At 39.5% G+C, this 23736-nt stretch overlaps 3 protein-coding genes across 5 annotated transcripts; 1 reads left to right on the top strand and 2 right to left on the bottom strand.

The window, feature by feature from the left end:
• The first annotated feature begins 1258 nt into the window (after positions 1-1258).
• LOC102294384 (hairy/enhancer-of-split related with YRPW motif protein 1) lies at positions 1259-3323 on the top strand. The gene is made up of 5 exons (XM_005934811.3): positions 1259-1432; positions 1617-1689; positions 1785-1868; positions 1960-2041; positions 2152-3323. The coding sequence occupies exons 1-5, from the start codon at positions 1347-1349 to the stop codon at positions 2775-2777; spliced, it is 951 nt and encodes a 316-aa protein (XP_005934873.1). The 5' UTR covers positions 1259-1346; the 3' UTR covers positions 2778-3323.
• A 3161-nt stretch (positions 3324-6484) lies between these two features.
• stmn2a (stathmin 2a) lies at positions 6485-10504 on the bottom strand. Of its 2 annotated transcripts, XR_006054741.1 has the most exons (6): positions 10340-10504; positions 8638-8733; positions 8303-8475; positions 7961-8152; positions 7753-7862; positions 6485-7215 (listed from the first exon to the last, which is right to left on the bottom strand). XR_006054741.1 is itself a non-coding variant. In XM_042223813.1 (5 exons), the coding sequence occupies exons 1-5, from the start codon at positions 10356-10358 to the stop codon at positions 7803-7805; spliced, it is 540 nt and encodes a 179-aa protein (XP_042079747.1). In that variant the 5' UTR covers positions 10359-10503; the 3' UTR covers positions 6485-7802. The 2 variants fall into 2 exon arrangements, 1 of the variants encoding a protein (XP_042079747.1); XM_042223813.1 differs by having other exon boundaries at positions 6485-7862; positions 10340-10503.
• Positions 10505-11948: 1444 nt separating this feature from the next.
• Positions 11949-23498, bottom strand: upp1 (uridine phosphorylase 1). Of its 2 annotated transcripts, none has more exons than XM_014337635.2 (8): positions 23415-23498; positions 15576-15618; positions 15116-15227; positions 14851-15009; positions 14595-14709; positions 13200-13409; positions 12952-13098; positions 11949-12867 (listed from the first exon to the last, which is right to left on the bottom strand). In XM_014337635.2, exons 2-8 carry the CDS (start codon positions 15611-15613, stop codon positions 12716-12718), a joined length of 933 nt encoding a protein of 310 aa, XP_014193121.1. In that variant the 5' UTR covers positions 15614-15618; positions 23415-23498; the 3' UTR covers positions 11949-12715. The 2 variants fall into 2 exon arrangements, with proteins under 2 accessions (XP_014193121.1, XP_005934877.1); XM_005934815.3 differs by lacking the exon at positions 23415-23498 and adding an exon at positions 15879-16351.
• Between the last annotated feature and the right edge of the window lie 238 nt (positions 23499-23736).

The following is a 23736-nucleotide window of genomic DNA, read 5'->3' as shown; positions in this document are numbered from 1 at the left end:
TCCAAGAGTATTTTATTAGTTTAAATATCTCATAAAGTACAAGAATGTTTTCAAACCAGAAAAATCATAAAACGCTACATTTAAAATCCCTAAAACATAAGAGATACTGTTGTGGGTCCTTCTGAGTACACAAAAGAAAGAAATCAATGTGAAAACTAACAAATATCTCAAAGAGAAATAGTAAAACATCAAATAAAGTGCAAACACCTAAACTTTGTACTGTAGGTACAATACTAATGTCTAACATATTTATATATACACACTGGCCACAAGTGAAAGAGAACTTAGACTGAACAGCATCATTGCACATTAGCACGACTTCTCCAAGTCCTGGAACTTAGCTGGAGAGATATAAATATCTAAATACATAAATATAGAAATATCATTTGCCCAACAGGAATCCCCTCACTTGATGTTTTGAACTAGAACTTCTTTTATTTATCCTTCCCTGACAAACCATGCCTCCACAGCGAAAGAGACCCCCCCTCCCAACTAAAAGATTTGATATGCCCCTAAACTAAAAACATATGCCTAAAGGAATCAGTTACACAGTAGCGCTAGCACTGAAATCTCCCATGTTTCATAGTTTGCCCCCCTGACCCGCTTGTATTAGTGGGGTCACCCTATCACACTTCTGCAGACCCCCCCTTGTTCCCCTTGTGTTCCTTATTTTACGCCCAAAGCAGCTTTACCTGCTGTTATAGTTTCTATAGCTGCTTATAGCTCAAGCTTAAGAAAACATTTCTGTTTTTTTGCACACTGCACTGCAGAGAGGCGAATGTTCACCCAGCGGGTGTATGGCTCCATTGGAAGGTCTGCCTGCCTGTTGACCTGTTTGCAGAAGGTTTAGAGGAGGAAGTTCCCCAGGAGAGCGTGGACACGCTAGCCCACTGTGGAGTCTCCTGGCTGATCAGTGACACTCTGGAACCACATGGTTGAAGACAGTCAGCTAATAGACCATCCAACCTTTATAATGCAGGAGAAGAATCTATGCTGCAGTCACTCCAGCTCTCTACAGGATGGATTAAAATGTTTAATTAATACATTGTTTTTATATATAGATTCATAATGTGATATCATTGTTTCAGACCACTTTTATTAGGATGATGCTCTTTGATCCCTCAAAACTTCATTGATATTTTTAAGGCCCCCGTCACTCAAGCCTCAGCTCGATTCTGACTGGCTCAAGTCTGTCAGAGCCCCGCCCACATCATTCCGGTCAGCCCGCCCTCCTCTCCGCCGTGTGAAAACAGTCACAGCAGATGCAGATCAGACAGTTTTAAACTGTTACGCATACCTCGTGCTGTCTGTGCCCCGAGAGAAGAGATTGAAGGCTTGAAGGCGAAATGAAGCGAAGCCACAACTACAGCTCATCGGACAGCGACCTGGACGACACTGTTGAGGTGGAGAAGGACAGTGGGGATGAAAATGGGTATGTTAACTTTTTTTTTTTTTTTTAAGAAAATCAACCTATACGACATGTTTTAATTAAGAATTGGGTGTTTTTTTGCGTTATTCCCTACATATCCTGTTTTTTTAAAAGTGCTCTTTAATGTATTGCCTCAACATCGCTTTTCTGTCAGTAATTAAAAAAACAAACTGTTTTACTTTTTTAGTCAAATTGACTCCCACGGATCGATGTCACTCTCCACAACCACGCAAGTCCAAGCCAGAAAAAGGCGCAGAGGGGTATGTGAACCGCGTTTCCCGCTCTTGTTTAATAGTTTCCAAAGTTTCTCATCCTCTGCACGATTGAATTAATGTTGAAATATGTTTTCAAACAGATCATTGAGAAACGGAGACGTGACCGGATCAACAACAGTTTGTCAGAGCTGAGAAGATTGGTGCCGAGTGCTTTTGAGAAACAGGTATGTTATTCTTCATTTTATTTGGCACACACAATTTTGTTGATAGATAATATATAACTGAAAGAGACGCTTTATTATAACGTCTTTGCAGGGATCTGCTAAACTGGAGAAAGCAGAAATACTCCAAATGACAGTGGACCATTTGAAGATGCTTCATGCTTCTGGTGGGAAAGGTAGTGGATATTTTCTTTGAATTAATGCATGTTTCAGCTCTGGTATTAATAAATATGACATATTCTTTGAGTAACACGTTTATTTAACCATGTTTGTTCTTTTCTCACAGGTTACTTTGAAGCTCACGCTCTTGCTAAGGATTACCGCAGCCTGGGCTTCAGGGAGTGCCTGGCAGAGACAGCTCGCTACCTGAGCATCATAGAGGGTCGGGACAGCACAGACACCCTCCGTGTACGTTTGGTGTCCCACCTCAGCAACTATGCCTCTCAGAGGGAGGTGCACACTGGACTGGAACACTTAGCCTGGGGCTCTGCCTACGGGGCTACTCCTGCCCATCTACCCCACCCACTCCTTGTACAGCACCCCCAGGGCAGGACACCTGCATCCAGAACCGCCAGTAGCCAGGCCCCTTCCTCCTCCTCTTCACCCTCATCATCTTCCTCCTCCTCCTCCTCCTCCTCCTCCACTGAGACATCTGGGACATCCAGACTCAGTGCCATGCCCCCCACAGAGTCCCTCAGGGTTGCCCCCAATGGCTCTCTACCCCTCAGTCTTCCCATGCCAACAACCAAGCTTTCTCCACCACTGGTCTCATCTCTGTCCTCGCTTTCGGCCTTCCCCCTCTCCTTTAGCGCATTCCCCCTCCTTTCCCCGACAGCCGTCAGCACCGTGAGTCCCTCCTCCACACTGTCAAAACCTTACAGGCCATGGGGCATGGAGATCGGGGCCTTCTGAAGCCAATCCCTGGACTGAGGGCAACAGCTGAGCTGTGTCCACCGTCACATACAGACTGCTTCAACTGTTTTACAACAATAAAATACAGGGGAACAAAACTGATTTTATTTTATTAAGCATAAGGAACAAGTGGGAGCGGTTGCTAGAGGATCTAATTTCTCATTTACTTTTAACAAGTAAAAAAAAGTATTTTTATGTTATTAAATGAAATCATAAACTAATTTAGCTAGCCTGCACTGCCTCCAGGTTGAGGACTGTTGTAATGGTATGATAAATGGGTCATGGATTGATTTACAATAAGCACAAAATTAGAGATCAGCTGTTGTAGGCCATATACTGAAATATACAAATCTACACCTGGCGTAACATAGATTAACTTAATTATGTCAGCTTTCCTTATGATTTTGGGAACTACAGTGACAATAAATATGCATATTATGTGCGCAACTTTTGGGAAAATAACTTTTTAAGGTTTGGAAACCTGGATTCTTGTACCTGTTTGTAATATTTTTGTACCAATAAATTGATTCTAAATATATACAACATGGTTATAAAAGAATGTGTATTTCTGTTGCCTTCACTTCTTTCATTCCTTTTTGGTTCTTATCATGTATACCATGTTGTTGCTTTTCACATTCATTCACATGCAGCAAAGTCCTACATACAAGCAGACGACAGAAGCTCCTTTACTCATAAAGCCCATACATTCCCATAATGACACACAATCTGCAGGTGCACTTCTATTGCAGTCTCATAGAAGTCAATCATGAGCTAATGAGGTCCTGGCTATTGACTGAAAGGTAATTCCTTTACTGTGTGCCAGGTAAGTAACCGAATTCGACAGCATTGTTGCCCTTATGAATACACAGGAAATCATTAAGAGCCAGAGGAAATCCTTTACAATGTTACCCTGACCTCACCAGCTCAGGTTGGTCTGGAACGGAGACAATAGTGTGAACAGTATGAGGACATTGGAGGAAAGAGGTTGAAAAGTAACAACAACACTCAGGCAGCTGGACCCATAAATCACTGTTCCGCATTTTAGGTACTGTTTTTGTTTCTGTCTTTTAGAGGCATGGCTTTTAAGGGGTTCATTGTTTTAATGGCTTGGTCTTTTATCCATGCATGAAGCACATCAGGCATTCAGGTGGGGCATCTGCTGTCTGAATTGTATTCCCCCAGGGCTTTAAGTCACATGCTGTAAATAATAAATCAGATTATGAAAACTAAAATGTCAACAGCAGATTTTAGGGAATCTAATATTCTAATTCAGCCAGTCAGTAATACTGTTAATATTGTTGCGTATATTCCTGTTTAGCATATTATATATTTTGTTCCAGTTTTGAAGGGTTGTAGGGTTTTGTTTTGTTTTGGGAGGGTTCTGGTCCCAAATAAATCTGACACTGCCACCTTCTGGTGGAAAGCTTAAGTACAGTTAGAAGAATTCAACCCCCCAGAGCTGGTGGCTCAGTTATGGCACTGTGTTGTGGAAAACTGGGCCCAAACCTTAGGGAAGGTTTACTGCAGTTTAACACAACGTGTGATGAAATATTTCTCTCCAGAGAGGACGCGATGCTCCCAAGTGATATGATGAGTACAGAAATCATGTGAATCATATGCTTTCCCCTCCACGGGCACAAAAGAATAAGTGCACATGGTGAAAATGCCTTAGTAGGGCACTGCGTTTCCCAGATATGGAATAACCGTTTTTCCCCACTATTTCCACTGCTGCACAGCAAACAATAACTGTTGATAACCAATTTGACAAGTTTTGTTTTTTAAATTGTAAACAAATACAGTTTAAAACAGTGTCGCCGTCACAGTGTAATTCAGTTAAACAAGTAAGCTGAAGTGTCCATCATATTGACCAATCACATTAGGATCCGTCATCCGTTGGGCTCCGCCTCCAGACAGTCGAAAGTAAGTTTAGCGAGCGCGCACGTGTTGGTTTAGCAGGGTGTGTGTAAGCAGGCTTTCTCCACAGAGCACCCGCCAGAGCGTTAAATTGTAGCAGCACGTGCAAAGCAGCTAGCGTGCACGATGGCTTCTTTGTGCGCGTTGCTGGATGGATTGGAATGTAATTATGTCCCTGAAATGTTTTTGCTCGTGCATGTGTTATGTCATAAATATAATTCCATACAGAAGCACTATGATGTCTTTTTCCGCCACTCCTTTGTAGATTTGCAAAAAGAAAGTTATAACTTGCCTTCAAGACCTTGAAAGGCAACCTCAACATTGAAGTTTACCGGAAGCCCACACACACGTACCAGTACCTCCTCTTTGACTCCCATCACCCTCTGGAACACAAACTTGGAGTAATTAGGACCCTACACCACCGGGCAGAACATGTTCCCTCTAAGCCTGAAGGGAAAAAGAAGGAACACACACATGTAAAGGAAGCACTTAAAACATGCGGTTATCCTAATTGGGCGTTTATAAAGTCAGACCCAGCAACACACTCAGACAAAAACTGGTTCACCCGAAAGACAAAGCTCCTAAACACAAACTTAACAATGTTGTGTATGCTGTACAATGCAGCGAGGAATGCCCAGACCTCCACATCGGAGAGACCAAACAACCACCAGAAGAGCCACCTCCACAGGACAAGACTCAGCTGTCCATCTGCATCTAAAGGACAAAGGTCACTCTTTCAAGGATGCCAATGTTCACATTTTGGACAGAGAGGACAGATGGTTTGAAAGATGAGTGAAAGAAGCCATTTACGTCCACTGTGAGCAACCATCTTTGAACAGAGGCGGTGGTTTACGACACCAACTCTCTGCCATCTATAATCCAGTTTTGAGATCCCTTCCCAGACGCCTTAACACCCACTCACATCCTGGGCCATCTGACCTCAGGAAATCACATGATAGGGAGGGGCCAGGTTTCACGATGAGCTCACCCAAAACCCTGGCTGATTGTAACCCACACCCGCTTTCACACCTTGGCTCATGTGATTAGGTAGAGGATCATCAGGGGGTCCTTTGTCCCTCTTTGGGGGGAAACTCCCACTAGGTTTATATCTGGGACTCTCCACTATTTGACTCTTAGAACTGAAGAAGCTTCTCAGATGAGAGGTGAAACGTCTTCAAGCAACTCATAGAAGTCCAGACGCTTTTCTTTCCAAGCTCCTAAGACTACGATGACCTGGATGACTGAGAACCTTCACAGACATACAGCTCTCCTTAGGATCATTGCCCTGTTGCACCAACCAATTTTGGCCAGCCTTTAGCGTTATTTGTCTCTAGAAAACTTTGGCATACAGAGGAGAGCCTAGATGCTCAGGTACTACAAATGTAAAACAAGCCCAAATCATTACACCACCACTGTTGGGCTTCACAGTTGGTATAAAATGTTTGTGTTGATGTTCTGTATTTTATTTTTGCCAAATATGGGGCTGTGCATTATGGTAAACCATCTCCACTTTGGCGGCTTCTCTCCACTTTAAATTTTTCGGAAACGACCTCATGACCATTCCCAAATCATAGCTGATGTTTTTCGTCCTTGGCATTGTGTTAACACACAACTGCTCCAGACCATCCAACTGTAAAAATAAAACCCTCTGCTTTTATAGAGGTGCTCATACTTGCTGATGATCAATTACATATCTGTACATTTTAACTACTCTAAACACTGCAATAATAAAAATGTTAAAACGCTATTAAAATCAGATTAGAATACAAATTTACAGGAAGATTCTCAGGATGTGTAGATAACTGGTTCTTTTATTTGGCAGTTTACAGAAAAGTTTCAGATGGTGCATGCCATGTTCACAGAACCCCAAACTTTTATTCAGCAAAGCTTTCACAGAGAAATAGATGGAGGGAGAAAAACAAGCAGCAGAAGATGCAGGCAGATATCAGTGGTACTGTATATTAAAAAGAGACTAGTTTAGTGTGCTGAATGTAAAGCATCCTGCATCCATTCTCTATCTAACCCCCTAAATGAGAGAAGGTGCTGATGATGCCTCAAGGTAATTCTTCATTCACACACACCCACACAGACATACGTAATGTTCACACTATCAATATCAAGATGGGAGCAACAGCACATTCTACTGTCCAAGACACTATGCATGATACCAGTATGGTGTCATAACATTCACAACTTTATAAGGTTCATTCCCAATACCGTGTTCTTAACAAAGCTATTCGTTTGGGTAACAATGGATTCATCGAAAAATGGCGCCTTCGGGGTAAAGTGGTAATCTGCAAGTGTATAAACAGTTGCTCCCATTGGGCATAGACATTCTTAATAACAATAAAGCACCTATTGAGCTCATTTCAGAGGAAGTGGACTTCTATGTATCTGTGGGGATTCGATTATTGTTAAGTTCCAAGTGTGCGTGTTGAGAATGAGTAGGTGCGCGTGAGGGAGATACAGATGAGATACGTTGATATCTTGAGGAGTCTGTAGTCTGGAAACACCAACCGTCATTCTTCACAAAAGACACAGCAAAAAACATCATTATCAGGACATCATCGGGAATCAATGCAAATGCCTGTCTACAGCCAACTCACACCACTGAGAGCTTCCACAAGAAAATGGTCGCAGAGTCAAACTTCAAGAACTGAACATTAATCAACAGACAGACAGATAGATAATAGAAGATAGATAGATAGATAGATAGATAGATAGATAGATAGATAGACAGATAGTAGATAGATAGATAGATAGATAGATAGATAGATAGATAGATAGATAGATAGATAGATAGATAGATAGATAGATAGATAGATAGATAGATAAAAGTACTGACAAAGTTAAAGCCAATAAAACCCATATTCTTTCAATTTCTCTTAAATCAACAAAACCATTCAATTCTCAAGATGAGTGTTATTCATGTTTATATCCACTGATAATACTGATAATAGTGAGTACTGGTGGCATGGTGGGTTGTGATATAGTGGTGAGGTCCTTGAACCTCTCAGCCTCCAGGGTTGAGTGTCTGTTACGAAGAGGGTGAAGGCTCTACCGAGGAAGGGGACAGGACTGGGTGGATGGAAGTCTGGACTCGTGTGAGGTTCATGCTGTCAGCTCTTCCCTCAGCTCTTTGTTTCTGCGCACCACAGCCGCGTGTTTCTCCTGGAAACGTCACAACAGCACAGTGAGAATGATTACTCATCAGGACGCTGCCCAGCCCCTTTCATATGCTTTTAGTTCTGATAAAGCTGACGACTCACCTTCTCTTGTAGGCGCTCCATCATGGCCGCCAGGTGGGCTTCACGGTTCTCCTTGATCTGCTCCATCTTCATCTGGAGCTTCTCCTCAGCCATCTTGCTGAAATTACTGTTCTCTTCCATAGCCTTTAGCAACACGTCCCTCTCATGTTCTCGCTTTTCTGCCAAAGCCCTTAGCACCTGGGCCTCTTGATACTGAATATACAGAAGTATTCAAATTGAATCATTTGCACCTCCATCTTGTAACATGAATTATTCATTTTCCATAGTTAAATGTCTCAAAGATTTCTTTTGTTTTACAGTTTAAACACCTACAGCTTGTTGACATCGATGCAATATACTCACCTTCCTCCGTTCTTCAGCTGCCTCGAGTTTCTTCTCAATGTCGTCCAAGGAGATATCCCTCTTTGGGGGTGAGGGAAGGTTGTGGGCTACATCTGACACTGGAGACTGAGGCTTGAGAATCACCTCAAAAGCCTGACCCGAGGCCCGCTTGTTTATAGGTTTCACCTCCATGTCTGTAAATGACACAATTACAATGCTAATGGTAGCAAAGTCAAGACATATTACTGTATCAGTCCAATGATAAGTATTTTTGGTCTAAAATCTGAAAGAAATCATCAACATGGAGTTAGCTTGTTTAATTTAAAAGAAAATCCATGATTCAGCTGATTTTGTACCTTCAAAGTCACACACAAGCTTGTTGCGTGGCTCTGGGTAGAAGCAGGAGCAGATGAGGGAGAGGACAGACAGCTCCTTCATCTTCTCTTTGTATGCTGCAAGAACATAAAACCATAAAACAAACACAGCATTATCCATTTGTCACAACCAACATTGTCACAAATGGATACATATAGTTGAGATTTTCAATTTGATTACTTGTTAAGAAAAGGGAAATTCTCAACAAGCCTGTTAGCTCAGATGACTGCCTAATGAGCTGTTAAAAGTCTGAAATGTATCTAAGTGCAGCACTGCTTAATAATTAATTGGATGAATGTATTCTGTGAGCATTATCAAACTAAGAGCATAACAAGCATTACTTTTACTGAAGTTCACATGTGAGCTAAAATCAGGACATGAAACAGCTTTGTCCAATAATGCGCCTCGGTCACCGTGGTGTCATAGTCATAAAAAACACCAGATTAATGACCTGAACGTTCTTTTTTTAATTAACTTTCACCAGATCTTTGGACTATTTTTAATCTTCACCGCCAGTTCTTCGTGCTCTTTCTATTTTTGACAGGGTGCCCACCTGGCTCTTCAGGACTACAGATTGTCAGTGCTGCTATGCCTTCTGCTGCAAAGGCCAGCGTGTGAAGCAGCCCCTTGCTGCAGGGCTGGCCTGCCTCCCACCCTGCCGTACACCTGTCTGGTTAACTACAAATCTATGCTACTACATGCAGAATAGTGAGTTGGCACATTATATTTTATGTAAAAAAACCCCTGAAGGAATGGGTGGCTTATATTAAGAATTTTGTAAAATAGGTAGCCAAAAACAAACAAACCCATGCTAAATGTCTGGCCTACAACAATAACTACCCATCAGAAGAGATGACTAGCGTAAAATCTAGTTCTTAATATTAGTGTGCTAACTCTACCTACATTTTATTTTTGTAACATATATCAATAATGAATTTTTGGAAAATAAACTGCAGCACCTCTGCCACAGCTGGTGCAATCCTTTGCAAGGAATAGATAAGGAAAGCTAAAGACATGAATAAAGGGTGCAATCTTATAACCGACAACAATCATCTTAAAGAGACGTTTAAGTGACAAAAAAAGTGAAACGATCACCTGCACCTTTCATTATAGCCACATGACTGTAAAAGTCAAACAGATGAAGCCTCCAAATGATTTGGTGTCGGCTAAATGATCGGCAACCCAGCATCTTGGGTGGGGTCCGTCTGCATTATGCTGCATGTTGGGGCCGCTGTAGCGTGAACCGCAGGTGGAGCATTGTAAGGTTAATAAACCCCTCTCAGGCAGCCCATATTGTATAATTACACAATGTTATCTAACACAATTGTTATATAAAAATGAATATGTTTACATAGGTAGGATAATATAGGAGATTTTTCAGTAACCTAACGACAGAGGATGCTCGGCGTGAGCCCACATTCTTATCATCAATAGAGTCCTGCGTGGAGACAATAGTCTGCAGAAATGTGATTTAATGCAATTTAGTGTTGAAAACGGCAAAGAAAGCTTTTATTTTATTTTATCTATTTATATATTTATTTTTATGGTGGAGCTGTTACAGAAGCACGACCACCAGTCGGTAGGCTACACCGGGCCGACACAGACCTTCCGCAAAAATCCTGCACCTGTACCGTGCATCCATCCCGCTTTAATCCATCTGAACCCATCCAGACTAATGCTTACCGGTTGCTGTTTTAGCCATGGCTGATGTATTTCTCCGCAGAGGATGCTGTAGATCTATTCTGGTGAGCGGTGATGCTGCTTAAGGCACTGAGTCAGCGAAGAGACGGAGGAAGGATCGGATAGCGACGGGAGGTGGGCACGCACGGGAGCGCGCAAACAGACCCTCCTCTCACGCGCGTCTTACACCACCCAGTGTAGGCTAGAAGCTCAAAATACTGAGACACCACAGAATAACGCCGTTATCTGTCCTCAAGCCTGAATGATAATGTAATAATAATGTGTTTGAGAACGATCCAAGTTAACAGTGCAAAAAATATAGGCCAGAAATAAAATACACCAACATTGTCACTTTTTTTGCGTAAAGAAGTGAATATCCTGGTGTGCAGATGATTCACCACACTGACAACAACCGATATTTCCTCAACCTGCAACTGTGTCCAGTATGAAGAAGTTACAGGAATTATAAATGACTAAAGTTTAGATTGAAAAAAACAAAACCAAAGTCTACGTGATTATAACACCTGCATTCACATACTGATTCGTGTCAAAGCTGTGGCGGTGAAAAGGATCTGTTAAACTAATTCAAACAGATAATACTGTAACATAAGTAAGAATGAAGACTTCTTCACCGAGCTGCTGCAGACTGCCACGCCTGCTGGTCAAAAATATCAGCAATGACACTCGCCATTAGTCAGAGTGTTCAATTTTATCTCAACCTTTAATGCGTCATCTATCACCAGCATTAGACAAAAGAGGGAATGAGTGTGCTAAAGTTATTCCTCTGACCAAAGCAGTCCAAAGTAACTTCAGTCTCAGCAGATCTTTCTAGAAAATGAACCCAGTGACACCAGCTGAAATTTTTAAAACCAGGTGTTTTCCCCATATAGCTGATTTTAACAGACAAACTAGGTTAGACCAAGGTTAGTATTCATGGTTTTGACTCGAATTTACATGAATTGCTGATTGATTGAAACATCTTTCAATAACTGTTCCTTCATTAAATCCAAGCCTAAGGTACGACCTCAAAGTAGGTATTCTTTCCATTTTTGTCATTAATTGTAACAAATTAATGTAACTTTATGATAACCTTAGCAGACAACACAACAAAGCCATACTTCCTTCGGCCAGCTGTTTGTGTGTGGCTCAACACAAACCATTCTGCCAACAAAGAAACGAACAGATATATTTATACAACACTGCCTTTACATGCCTAGCTTCAAATACCTTTCTCATTTCTTATACTCGGGCGGGGGCTCAGTTGTTACATGTGTCACATTTTAACCTAGCTACCACATGGCTTAAGCTTGCTGATGAAAAACCTTGAGCTTTTTAACAAGTGTCCAATTTTTAACCGACTAATACTGTGTGAGCTTTTTATTACAGAAAAAGCAGCAACATGAAAAATTACTCTGACCCCTAAAAATGACAAAATACTTCCTCCCCTCAAACTTTTCTGTCTTTTCCACAAATTGACCACCGCAAAAGTGTCCTTTAATGTGGCATTAACAGTTAATGTGACAACAACACCAGTCTACCCAAAATCTTTTAGGGAGATTATTATTATTATCATTGATAATTTACTGTTCAATCAGTACACACCAGAACACCATTTATTAATATCTTTGGCTTGTTTATTGGTCAGGATGCTGATCTTGACTTCACCAGGCTTTTCAAGAGCTGCAAATACTGACAGATCATATAACAAACTTCACATTTCATTTGTGCCGCAGTGCCTCTTACTTAAAGAATTCTTTTCTTAATATGTTGTGAAATTTCAGACTGCACAAAGCTTTACTTGCTTGCTTTATTTATGACACAAAGCAGAAATCTTTCTCAAGCGGAGTGTTGTGTTGTTGCAGCTTTTATATTGTGAAAGAAATGCTGAGCACATATACAAAGGTCGAAGAAACTGAATACAATCTGGATGACAATAAAAATGTAAAAAAAAAATCTCCACATACACAATTAAGTTTTCAATAACAAATCTAAACCTATAAAATATTTTAAAAATGTATTTTTTATAATAGGTGTAAAAAGGTCATTTTGTTATGGCACTACTGTAAGTTTAGACTTACAGGTTCAAGTTTTACGGATCTGAAACTTTACATGTCAAGTAGAACAAAGACGACCTTAACTAATACACATATTTAATGAACTTAACTCACTTTAAATACAAGGGTGCTACATCAATTCAAGTGTACTTAAGAGAAATACGAAATAAAACAACAGTGTAGCGGTGCATGTTTTTATAGCAGTGTATCAACTAAATCAGTGTCAAAGGATAAATAGAAGGCATCATTTAAGTCTTTTGGAGATATTTAAAGGTATGGCTTCTAGACAGAAGATCATAAGAATTTACTGTATGCTTGCATTTATTTAGCTATCTTTCGCTTTGGCATTCAGCTGCTTCTTAATGTAGTAGCCGACCAGTATCTGAGGACACTGCTGGTAACTGTGAAGAACTTCGTGAGAGCTGCGCAGCTGATCTCCCTTCAGCCGATCCAGGAGCGTGACGCAAACCACAGCCGCTTTTCACAAACAGAGATAAAAGTTTTCAGACACAAAAAAAATGCTGTCAGAAGTAAAACGATGCTGATATTGAAATTTCTTACCTCGTAGACCACTCAGTTTACACATAGCAGCAAACACTGATGACTCCATCTCTATATTACAAACTCCTGCTTCCTGAGCTTTGTTGAGGTAGTCTTGCTTGTCCTCCTCAGTGTAGGAGCAGAAAGCGCCATCCAAACGGGCTTGCCCTACACGTGTGATCAAACAGAGAAAACAGGAAGACAGTGAAAGACTGTAGATGTTGGCAAACAGTGTACTCGCTAACACATTGATGCATCAGAACTCAAACCTTCATAGAAATCCAGCGTGCACATGGTGTTGCCTACAACTGTCTTAAACTGGTTTAGCTCCTTGCTGCACTGCAGCAGGTCCTCAGCCAGGCTTTGGTCCAGATCAGTATTGCGCACCACGGTCTTCCCAAGGATCACCTGCTCAAACCTGGGCTGAAAGGTGGGATCCACAGACTGTTTGGTGACAACAACAGTGCCAGGCTCAAGTCCTGAAAGCCAAATATAGCAGGTTAGATGAAAAAGTTTTTTGAAGTGAAAATACAAATGTAAAGATTTTAGGACAAATTACTTTATAGCACTTTCTAGAGCATATATCTTTACTATGAAGATCTGTGGTTGTAAAATTTAGTCACAGCTTCTAGAATTGAATCACCATCGTGTGCATCATGTGCTGGAAATGTTACATGTATAGACTTCAAAATCAAAGATGCAACACAGGCCAACAGCTAAATGTTCATGCCATTGCTTGTGTAAGGCCAAGGTTGTGTAAATTTCAAAGGCAGGCTTCAAAGATCAGCTGATCTCTCTTTCAAAAATCTGATAAAATGAGTTAAAACCAAGTATTTGCAATTAATTGTGAAAATGTTTTCATGAAGAAATTTGATTAAGGAACCTTAGTCTGTTTCTTGGGATAAAAATAGAAAAATATGCCCTTTTTAAAAACAAAGACTCTGTTGTCATCTCTTGCGTCATCACACGATCCATCTACTGGAAAGTACGTGCGACACAATTACAAGGAAAATTAGCATATTCTAAATAACAAACGAATTTCTAGCTTGCTAATGCTGCACATGTATTATTATATATTTACAATGACAAAAAATATATAACCCCTCAATACTGATCTTCATTTAAGTGTAACTTTAACCTAAAATGTCACAGTTTTCCAGTCTAGTGCTCAGCATTCATCACTCTTATGCTGTCTCTCATTTTTGCTTACACCATCTCTGCTTTCCCGCTAGTTGTAATACCCGATCCTTTGAGCTTTGTTAAAATGTAACTAATAACACAGAAACCTTTGCCTCGTTTTGTCTAAACTAAAAAAAAATCATTAACCTAGAGACCATTTTGTTGACAGGATCATACTTTCGCTTTCAGCTATTCACCGGTAACATTTTGTAACTGCATCTTGCACAGCTGCGCACAAGAAAAAAATCAGTCCCCAAACTGACAAATATTTATCAAATTAAACAAAAAACCTTATTTTGGTTGTTTATTTTACTACAATGATTTGGAAAATGGGTCTGGTATGACATGTAATTAGTCCCATGGTAACTAAGATCCTATCACAAGCTGGTCTTTAGGCTTAATCTACAAATTAATCCCAAACAGCACCCAATTCCAAAGGGTCACTTCACCTTTCCTCACCAAGAAAAGGGCCCAAATGCACGTACCTACTCCACCTGATGTCCCAATGCGTATAATTGTAACATCTGTGCACTTTGCATGATAGAGGAGCTTTATTAGCTCATGCAACATTATGGCAATAGATGGGATGCCCATTCCGTGCTGCAAAAACAAGCAGAGATATACACAATTTTTAAATGACGTTCATGATATTATTATGCATTTTGGTAGATTAACAAATACAAGTTAAGAAAACGATCATGTGGAAAACAAAATAACATTGAGGATATTGTTCTTACATACACTGACAGAGAGGACAGGGCCAACTTTGTACATGGCGTAACGATCCGTCCCAGCACAGATATTTGGATACTCAGATTTGGGGTCTTCCATACCGAGCTCAGCTGCGATGTACTCAGTGAATGCTTTCATTCTCCAGGGACTCCCACCCACACAAACAAACTACAGTAAAGCACACACATAAAGATAGACATGAGAACTGCACAGACAAAAACAGGCTCAAGGCTTTAAAATAAAAATTAAAAAAGATGACTATGGGATACATTACTTTGACATCACCAAACATATCTTGTAGGCTATGAGTTTCAGTTCCTAGACTGAAGTGGTAGAGGATGTCTTCTTTCAGTGTATCCAGGTGTGGGTTGTGCACATAAACAGGGCTTTAAGAGGGGAGAAGGATAGACATGAAAGGGTCAGTTAAAACACTGAATCACACAGATCAATGAAGAGCAATGATTGTTACGTAAATATGGTGGGTAGCTAACGGGGCAGTATTACAAATATCTTATTGGTTCTGTAAAGACGGTGTTATTTAACAATAACAAAACCGTCACGACTTTCAGGGGGGGAAAGAAAGAAAAGAAAATCAATGGCCATATATCCTGTCACACCCCAGCTTCCTCATTCCAAGACGACATTGCAGTTGACGTGTGTGAAGCGGTTTTGTCGAGTAGTACCTGCGTTTTTAAACAAATATGTTGAACATTATGTTGACCGGAACTTCTCACCTGCTGCACGGAGCGTTTCCTTCGGCCTTGGAGTCCATTTTTCCTGCGAACAGCCGAATCCGAACAAAATTACTCAGTGAGCAGAATGAAAGAAACGCATAACCACACCTGGCTGCTGAGAGAGCCTGTTACTTAGATTTTCACCAACATCTAACTCAGTTCTCGAATCTGGACAATTAAGGTTTTTGGTTTTGTTGTGTTTTTACATTTAAAACAGTCACCATAGGAACATACTGTCAACATGCAGATTCAGCACTATCGCGCACCGGCTACAGGAAATACGGTAATGAGCTTCATCCTTACCTGAAAGATCAGCCAACGGGACTCACGAAACCAAACAAAAAATAAAAAGCAGATATAGATGTTTTGCTCTTTGAGAGGTTACTTTTCTGCTGCTGTCTTCCTCCGTTTCATTTCAGTATGAAATTCTGATTTAACGCCGAGAGCCGGCCCACAATGCCGTGACGTCGGATGAGTCACAGGGGTACTAAATGAATCTCGTCACCCACTCACTTGTTGGCTACCGGCTTCCGGTCACGTACAGAGGTCGACGAAGTGCAGCAGATGTTCAGCTACAGCGGCGCTATTAAAGGATTTCCGCAGATGTTGGGAAAAGCAGTACTTTTCCGAGTTTATTTTGTGTGAGTCAGTTTGGTCAAAATGACGAAGGTTGTACAAGAAATTAATTCATTAAGTACAGGAATCGTGGTTTTATCCTCGAATAGTGTAAAAAATACTTACATTTTATAAAATGTGCTCAACAAAATCTTTCATGTGTGATTTTCACTTCCTGTAGATTCATGTTGACCGTTAATCTTTTTTTTTTTTAATAGCAAATTTGTTGTCAAATAACCACTTTATGTAGAACACATAACAAACAGATAAAATAAAATACCATTGGTGTTCCTGTTAATATCTGCTTGACTGATGCAAGAGTCACTCCCGTTTATGCCAATTTCTTAAGCTGTTTAATGCACGGACATGCTCACCAGCTGTACAATACACAGGAAACTGCTGCTGAAGCAGGTTGATAATAGCAGAGGTATAGGACAGAAAATCAAAAGCAATTTGTAGACAAATGCAAATCTTAACTCCAGAGAATTTCTAATTATGTGTAAACATAATTGGCGCCATCACTTCAGTTCAGGACTTTTATTAAAGCATCTGAAAAGTAGCCATTCAGGGGGTTTTTTCTGTTTCAAAAAGGTGTTCACACAGTATAAATACACTACAGCACTCTCAGGGGGTTATCAAAAACCGAAATTCTTGTGAACCTCCTGCAAAATAATAAATAGGAAATAAAAAGTTAAATTAAACTGAAAGGAAGAACAGCAAACACAAACACTGCACAAGCACGACTAATTTCTCAAGGTGAGTGAAGCCCTTCAGCCGCCCTAAAAACAAACAAAGGTGACATATTTTTATTATGGTGTTTATGTTAGCGACCTAATTTTAACAATATACCGTAAAAACTACCTTTTTTTCTAGGTTTTAACTTTAACTTAATTCCTACATATACACATTAACTGGTGTTATAAATGTCCAATGTTCAAATTATTCTTGAAGAACAATGGGTATTTCATTCAAATCATAATCTATACTCTCTACTGTTTTTCTACTGTATGAAAAAAGCATTAAAGTCAAACTGTGGTAACAAATTTACAGTATTAAACTCACATTTTATCTTTCTTGCCATTCATCCTCATTTCATAAAGCCTTAGTTGCTCAGGATCTCTCTGTGAAGATAGTATAAAAGCATTTTAAATCCAGACACTACTGATATTATTTGGACCACTTAGCAAGTAAACAACAATAATTTTACACTTACTGCCTCACTTAACACTATTGGGTGCTCTGGCAAGAATTCTGGCTTCTTCCTGGCCTCCGGACAACTGGCCAGACCAATTAAGAAGTCCCTTGTGTAAGATATCCTGTCTGAAGATAAACATGATATAAGAGTTCAAGTTAGGGATATCCAAAAGAATCTGGTTGCTTCTTTACCTCAAAGGTAATAAAGCTGACAAAAAATGTTTGTGATGCATTGGGATTCACCAACACTTCTGCATTGGCTAACATCAAACACAACCTCACTAAAAAGACAAACTCCTTCTAAGAAGCTTATTCAGGTGTGTGATAATTCTCTGATTACTGGATGTTAAGGCCCTCTTGTGGTCATTCCTCACAATATCAGCTTTTTGAGGAAACATTTGTGATGTCTTTGGTCCAAAATTCCTCCTTGTCACTGTTTATGAATTCAGGGTTTGATGACAGGTGTAACAGTGAAGCTGTAAAGTATAGAGGTAATGAGGGTAAATGAGTTTAAATACATGGGGTTAACCCTTCAAAGGGATGAACAGAGCACAAGCGAGGTGAAGAAGAGCATGCAGGCAAGGGGGAGTGGAGGAGACCAGGGTTTGAGTGATTTGTGACAGAAGTATCGCTGCAAGAGTGAAAGGGAAGATTTGCAAGACGTTAGCGAGACCTGCTGTGATGAATGGTTTGGAGACAGTGGCTCTGACAAAAAGAGACAATGTCGAGCTGGAAGCAGTAGAGTTGAGACACTCAGATTTTCAGTCAGAGTGACCAGAGGCCTGACTGTGAAGCAGGATATCAGATTATGCAGGTAACTTCAGAGTTAACCTTGGATTTCCCGTACTACAAAGGTGGTTTACTTCTTACTGGGGTACATTGCCATGATAACTTATAACCTGCTCTGGAGCATGTTATGTTCCAGATTAGAGACCAATCGGTATGAAATTACTGCCTAATGACCAAACAGTTCTTCACAAAACACTAATTCCAGGAAGATTCTTCAGACACCTGAGGGGAGAGTACAAGGGTCTGAAGTCTTTGAGTTTCCCTGATGACAAAATCTGATTCCTTGATATTTTTTTTTCTGCTGGCAACAAAAAACTTTAAAATAGTTTCATTGTTCTATAAGCATTAATATATGATCATAAAACAGGACCATATATTGTTGACTTCCCATCAAATTTGTTCATAGACTGAGTCTATGATTTTGTTTTTTATTTAATCTTCATGCTTGAAGCCTTAAAAACCAGAAAAGCTGCAGGTGGGAGAATAAAAACTAGAACGGCCAGGAGCAGGTTATGTTTGGTTCAGAGGTTTGGTATAAAATTGTGAAGAACATTTTCAGCATTGTGATAGACTTTCTTCTGGCAGAATAAATTTTATATGTGCAAGTTATTAAACCGTAACCTTACAAAAAACACTGAACGAAGTGAAAACTGTGTCTCACTCTCATGCAAACGTATGTGTCTTAATCTGTGATTCAGAAAATATATGAAATGCACTATCTATGTGTATACTTGCTTTTAATCTCCTGCTAAGCCTCCTTGGCATTTCTGGAATTGCAGCTACTAGAATGCACACCAAAAACACTTGTTTACCACACTGACAAGCTGAAGTGCTTTCCACGCCTTGTTTATTAGCCTATGGGACAGCAAAATATATTATTTTGGAAAAAAAATAATATAAGAAGAAGAAGAAAAGACTCACCTTTTTTCTGTTTATGAAGGTTGATGATCTTGTAGAACTGCTCTACACCAATATTTGTCTATCAAATACAAAATTTCAGCTTAAATATTTTTTTTTAAAAAGCATGATATCATGAGTCTAAAATACTGAAGCGCCGAATAATTAAACGATTAGTTATTTGAAAGGTTAGTGTTATGTGTCATCTTTGTGTAGTGCCACCGTTCTCAAATGTTGAGGTGTGTCACAGGTTTACTCTGGTGGCATAAGGTGCTCACACAGTGGAAAAAATCATCTTAGATGAATCTTAGCCTGACAACGTCTCACCATGGCAAACAGCATCTCTACAAAACCCAGATTTGCAGTGACAAGCTAGAGCCTGATGGACAAACTATGGAAAGTCAAAGCTTAGAACATGTTCACTTTCCCATCCTTTTTTGTTGTTTGATTATGAATTACCTTCAAACAGGTGGATGCTTTTTAGTACTTTTTTTCAGTACTGTTATACTTGTATCTCCATATCATATATACACTGTCAGCTTCACCTTTTTGTAACAATGTCGTTTAAACTCCTTTTTTATTAGTAGGCTTCATTTACCAAAACTATATTTTACCTTCTGTGAAAAAAGTGTAATATGTTTAGTTTATCCCAGCTTTCATAGCGCACAGCTGTAATAGAGAGGGAGACAGACATACTCACATTCATACCTACAGTCAACTTAGAATCACATATTAACCTAACGTCTTGATGCATGCTCAATCATTAAGGTAAGTAAATCCCAAAAGGTGGATTCTGTTCATCTGGACGTAGCGTTGCGTCACTCATCCAAGGGAATTCTTCAGTCTCGAGACTGAAGAATTCAATTGGATGAGTGACAAAACATTTTTCCCATTGAAAACGTAACGTCCAGATGAACAGCTATTAACCTAACCTTTGCATGTCTTTGGACTGTGGGAAGAAGCCATGCAGACACATGGAGAAGATTTAAACTCCACACAGAACTAACCTTCTTCCTATGAGTCACGAGTACTAACCACTGCATCACCATGCAACCATCTTCATAATTAGGGTTTTATTTTTTACTTGCCTCTTGATCCATCAGGACATGTGCAGCAGGATTTATTGGTGGATCTAAACAAAGTATTAAAATCCCCATATGAACATTCATTACACGGGAACACATTACATTTCAAACTGGCACATTTGATCCTGTTTACTTGCACTGATGACTTACCAATGTCGGCAGGAATGCAGCGGCGCAGGGGTCTCGCTGGCTCCAGGTGCTTTTGAAGGATTCTTCTCCTTGATACCTCCATTCTGGCGTCAGTAAGGTTCAAACATGCTTTAAGCCAACTAATTTCTACAAGCCTACTAAGCAGTGCTGCATTAACAGAAGGAGACATTAGTCACTAATATATTACTTTTCAGTGTTTTAAAAAGAGGGGTTTGGAGTCCAAACCAAGGCCAAGGCTGCATATCAGGAATACTTACAACTTTTCACTATAGTGTGTAATGATTTATGACCCTATAAATTATTGATATTATTTTATTCCCATTGGTAATGACTTTATTATTTCATAATTAAGTATCTTTTTTTACAGCTACAATATTCAAATACTTCACTAAATAATTTGAGTTTATTGGTATGAAAAGTTGTAAATGTCATGCATCTACATAACAAGATGATTGCTTAGATTTTGTGAAACTAGCAAAATAAACAAAAACAAAAAAACGTTTGTGATACAAAACCAAACTGCAATCACAGTCCCTGTTTCAGTTCAATTTATATACAGTCATGTGAGAAAATTAGGACACCCTATGAAAGCCTGTATATTTTAAAATATATTTGGCCATATGGATATTTAATGCCAATTTTAATGATACTGAGGAATCCAAATAATATCACTAAACAATTAAAAAAAATAAGAAAAGCCTTTTTAAAATTTTATGTGAAATGTAATTTTAAAAGAATGCAATTTCTGGTGAGGAATAAATTAGGACACCCTCACATATTATCCCACTTAAAATGGTTAAAATCACACACAGGTGTATCACATTAGGTGCACATGATCAGTACATCGTTAACCAGCATTTTAAAAGAACCTTGCCTTATCTATACCTCAGATTTAGTTTGGTGTACTCCTGACTGTTGAAGTGAGCACCATGGTGAGAAGTGAAGAGCTGTGTGACGCTCTCAGAAAGAAGATTGTGGCTGCTAAGAGTCTGGTAAGGGATTAAAAAAAGATCTCAAAAGAATTTGAGCCATTCCACCAACTGGAAAATTGTTTACAAGTGGAGGACATTCAAAACAACTGCCACCATGCCCAGGTCTGGCCGTCCCAGCAAATTAACTCCCAGAGCAGAGCGCAAGATTCTCAAAGAAGTCATCAAAAATCCTAAAATGTCATCACGGGAACTACAGCAGGCTCTGGCTACTGTCGAAGTGAAATGCATGACTCTACTATCTCTACACAAGTTTGGCTTTCATGGGAGGTGTGCAAGGAGGAAACCTTTGCTTACTAAGAGTGAACAAAGACAAAGACCATGACTTCTGGAATAATGTTCTTTGGACAGATGAGTCTAAAATTGAATTATTTGGACACCAGAACAGTAGACATGTTTGGCGTAAACCAAATACAGCCTTCCTCATACCAACCTCATACCAACTGTGAAGCATGGAGGTGGCAGCATCCTAGTTTGGGGATGCTTTGCTGCAGCAGGACCTGGCCAGCTCACCATCACAGAATCCATCATGAATTCTGCTGTGTATCAGAGGGTGCTTGAAGAACATGTGAGACCATCTGTTAAAAAATTAAAGCTGAAGCGGAACTGGACACTAAAACATGACAATGACCCAAAGCATACCAGCAAATCTACCAAGGACTGGCTAAAAACTAAGAAGTGGAGAGTCCTGGAATGGCAAAGTCAAAGCCCTGATCCTAACCCCATTAAGATGCTGTGGGGTGACTTGAAACGGGCTGTACATGCCAGAAAACCCTCAAACATCTCACAGCTGAAGGAATTCTGCACTGAGGAGTGGAGCGAACCTTCTTCTGATCATGTCAGAGACTGGTAAAAAGTTACAAAAGGCGTCTTGCTGAAGTTATATGAGCCAAAGGAGGCAACACTAGTTATCAGGGGGTAGGGTTTCCTAACTTTTTCCTCCATTAAAACAAACATTTTTGGGGTTTTTTGATGTTTCACAAAATGTTCATTTATGTTGTTTAATTGCAATTATGTCGCTTTCTTTTCCAGTAATACATAAAATCATGATTGGAAATTGATATGTGAACAGTTCATAATAAAGAGCTGATTAGTTAATGGGGGCGTCCCAATTTTCTCACATGACAGTACACAGTGCCAAATCACAGCAACAGTCACCCCAAGGCACTTTATATTGTACAGCAAAAAGTATTAACTCATCTGGCGTTAACTCATCCAGGTGTGAAAGTGTGTTTTGTAAGAAGTCACAGACAAGGCTGGCCAAACAACAACAACAATAATAATAATAGTAATTTTGTTTACACAATTTTTCATTTCATCTTTGTTTAAAGAAAACAACGATTAAATGCGGTGTGATATCTGTGATGAAAAGGAAGAATTACTGATAACGATAAACACAAATAGGGAAATTTCAAAGAAAAAGAAAGTATTCACATTTTATTAGCTAAAATAGTCTGGTCAGGGTTAGACCGTTAAATATCAAACTCCTAAGGTTTAGCATACAGAGAAACAGAATAGAAAAATAATTAAATAAGAACCTTACATAAATAATAAATTCTCCGGCTTAATATACTTAAATAAAAATCGGTTTAATGTTAGTTGTTTATTTACTTATTACTTAACATGTTTCTTTTAGCTTAACTTTACTAAACTGGATGTAAGCTAACTTGCCAAACTTTATGAGGCTGTCAACAATAGTTGTTAAAAGCCTTTTCTAAAAATATAAATCTCAATTTAACTGCATTAACAAAACAACTTTTGAAAACAGGTGTAACGATCCCGCTGTCCACTATAACGCGCTCATGGCACCCCCCCAAAAATAAAATGAATCTGTGTAAAGCCTGCGCATCAAGGCAACGGCGAGCAGCTAACGTTAACATTAGCGGTTGATGTGAACGTTCACAGTTCGCTGCGTATTTAATGGTCAGCATTGTGTGTACAGATAGGCTAAATGACGTTAAAACAACAAAACGAGAAAGAAAAATAAGACAAGTAACAGAAAAACATAACTTGGAAAACGATGCAAAAGTTTGAACTCCTATAAACATTTATTAAATCTAACTAGCAACGCTCTGCTCATCGCGCGAATTTATAGATATTGAGGTTTAAAATTTATTCACCTCTTGTTCTACGAAATTCCCTCAGCGTGGATTTCAGCCTGTTCGCCTCACCAGTGTCATGCTAGTCAAGAGGAAGAAAAAACACAAATAACACACGACTTCCGAATTTTTATTTTCAAAATAAAACTCATGCAGTCACCATCATCGATACACGTTCTACTGTTGTGAAAAGGGAGTAGTGTTGTTTCTACATTTAATCTAATTAGCAATTTTATCAATATCTGAATAATGTTTTTTCTGTACAAGTAGGTATTGACTATCGTTACAGCATTTAAAGGAGTGTTTTTTCTTTTTATAACTGTACGGTCTTCTGTAACAGCCG

Source organism: Haplochromis burtoni, unplaced genomic scaffold (genome assembly GCF_018398535.1).
Source record: "Haplochromis burtoni strain Fernald_Lab_line unplaced genomic scaffold, NCSU_Asbu1 Contig_120, whole genome shotgun sequence".
NCBI lineage: Eukaryota > Metazoa > Chordata > Actinopteri > Cichliformes > Cichlidae > Haplochromis > Haplochromis burtoni.
This window is presented reverse-complemented; position numbering and strand designations above follow the sequence as displayed.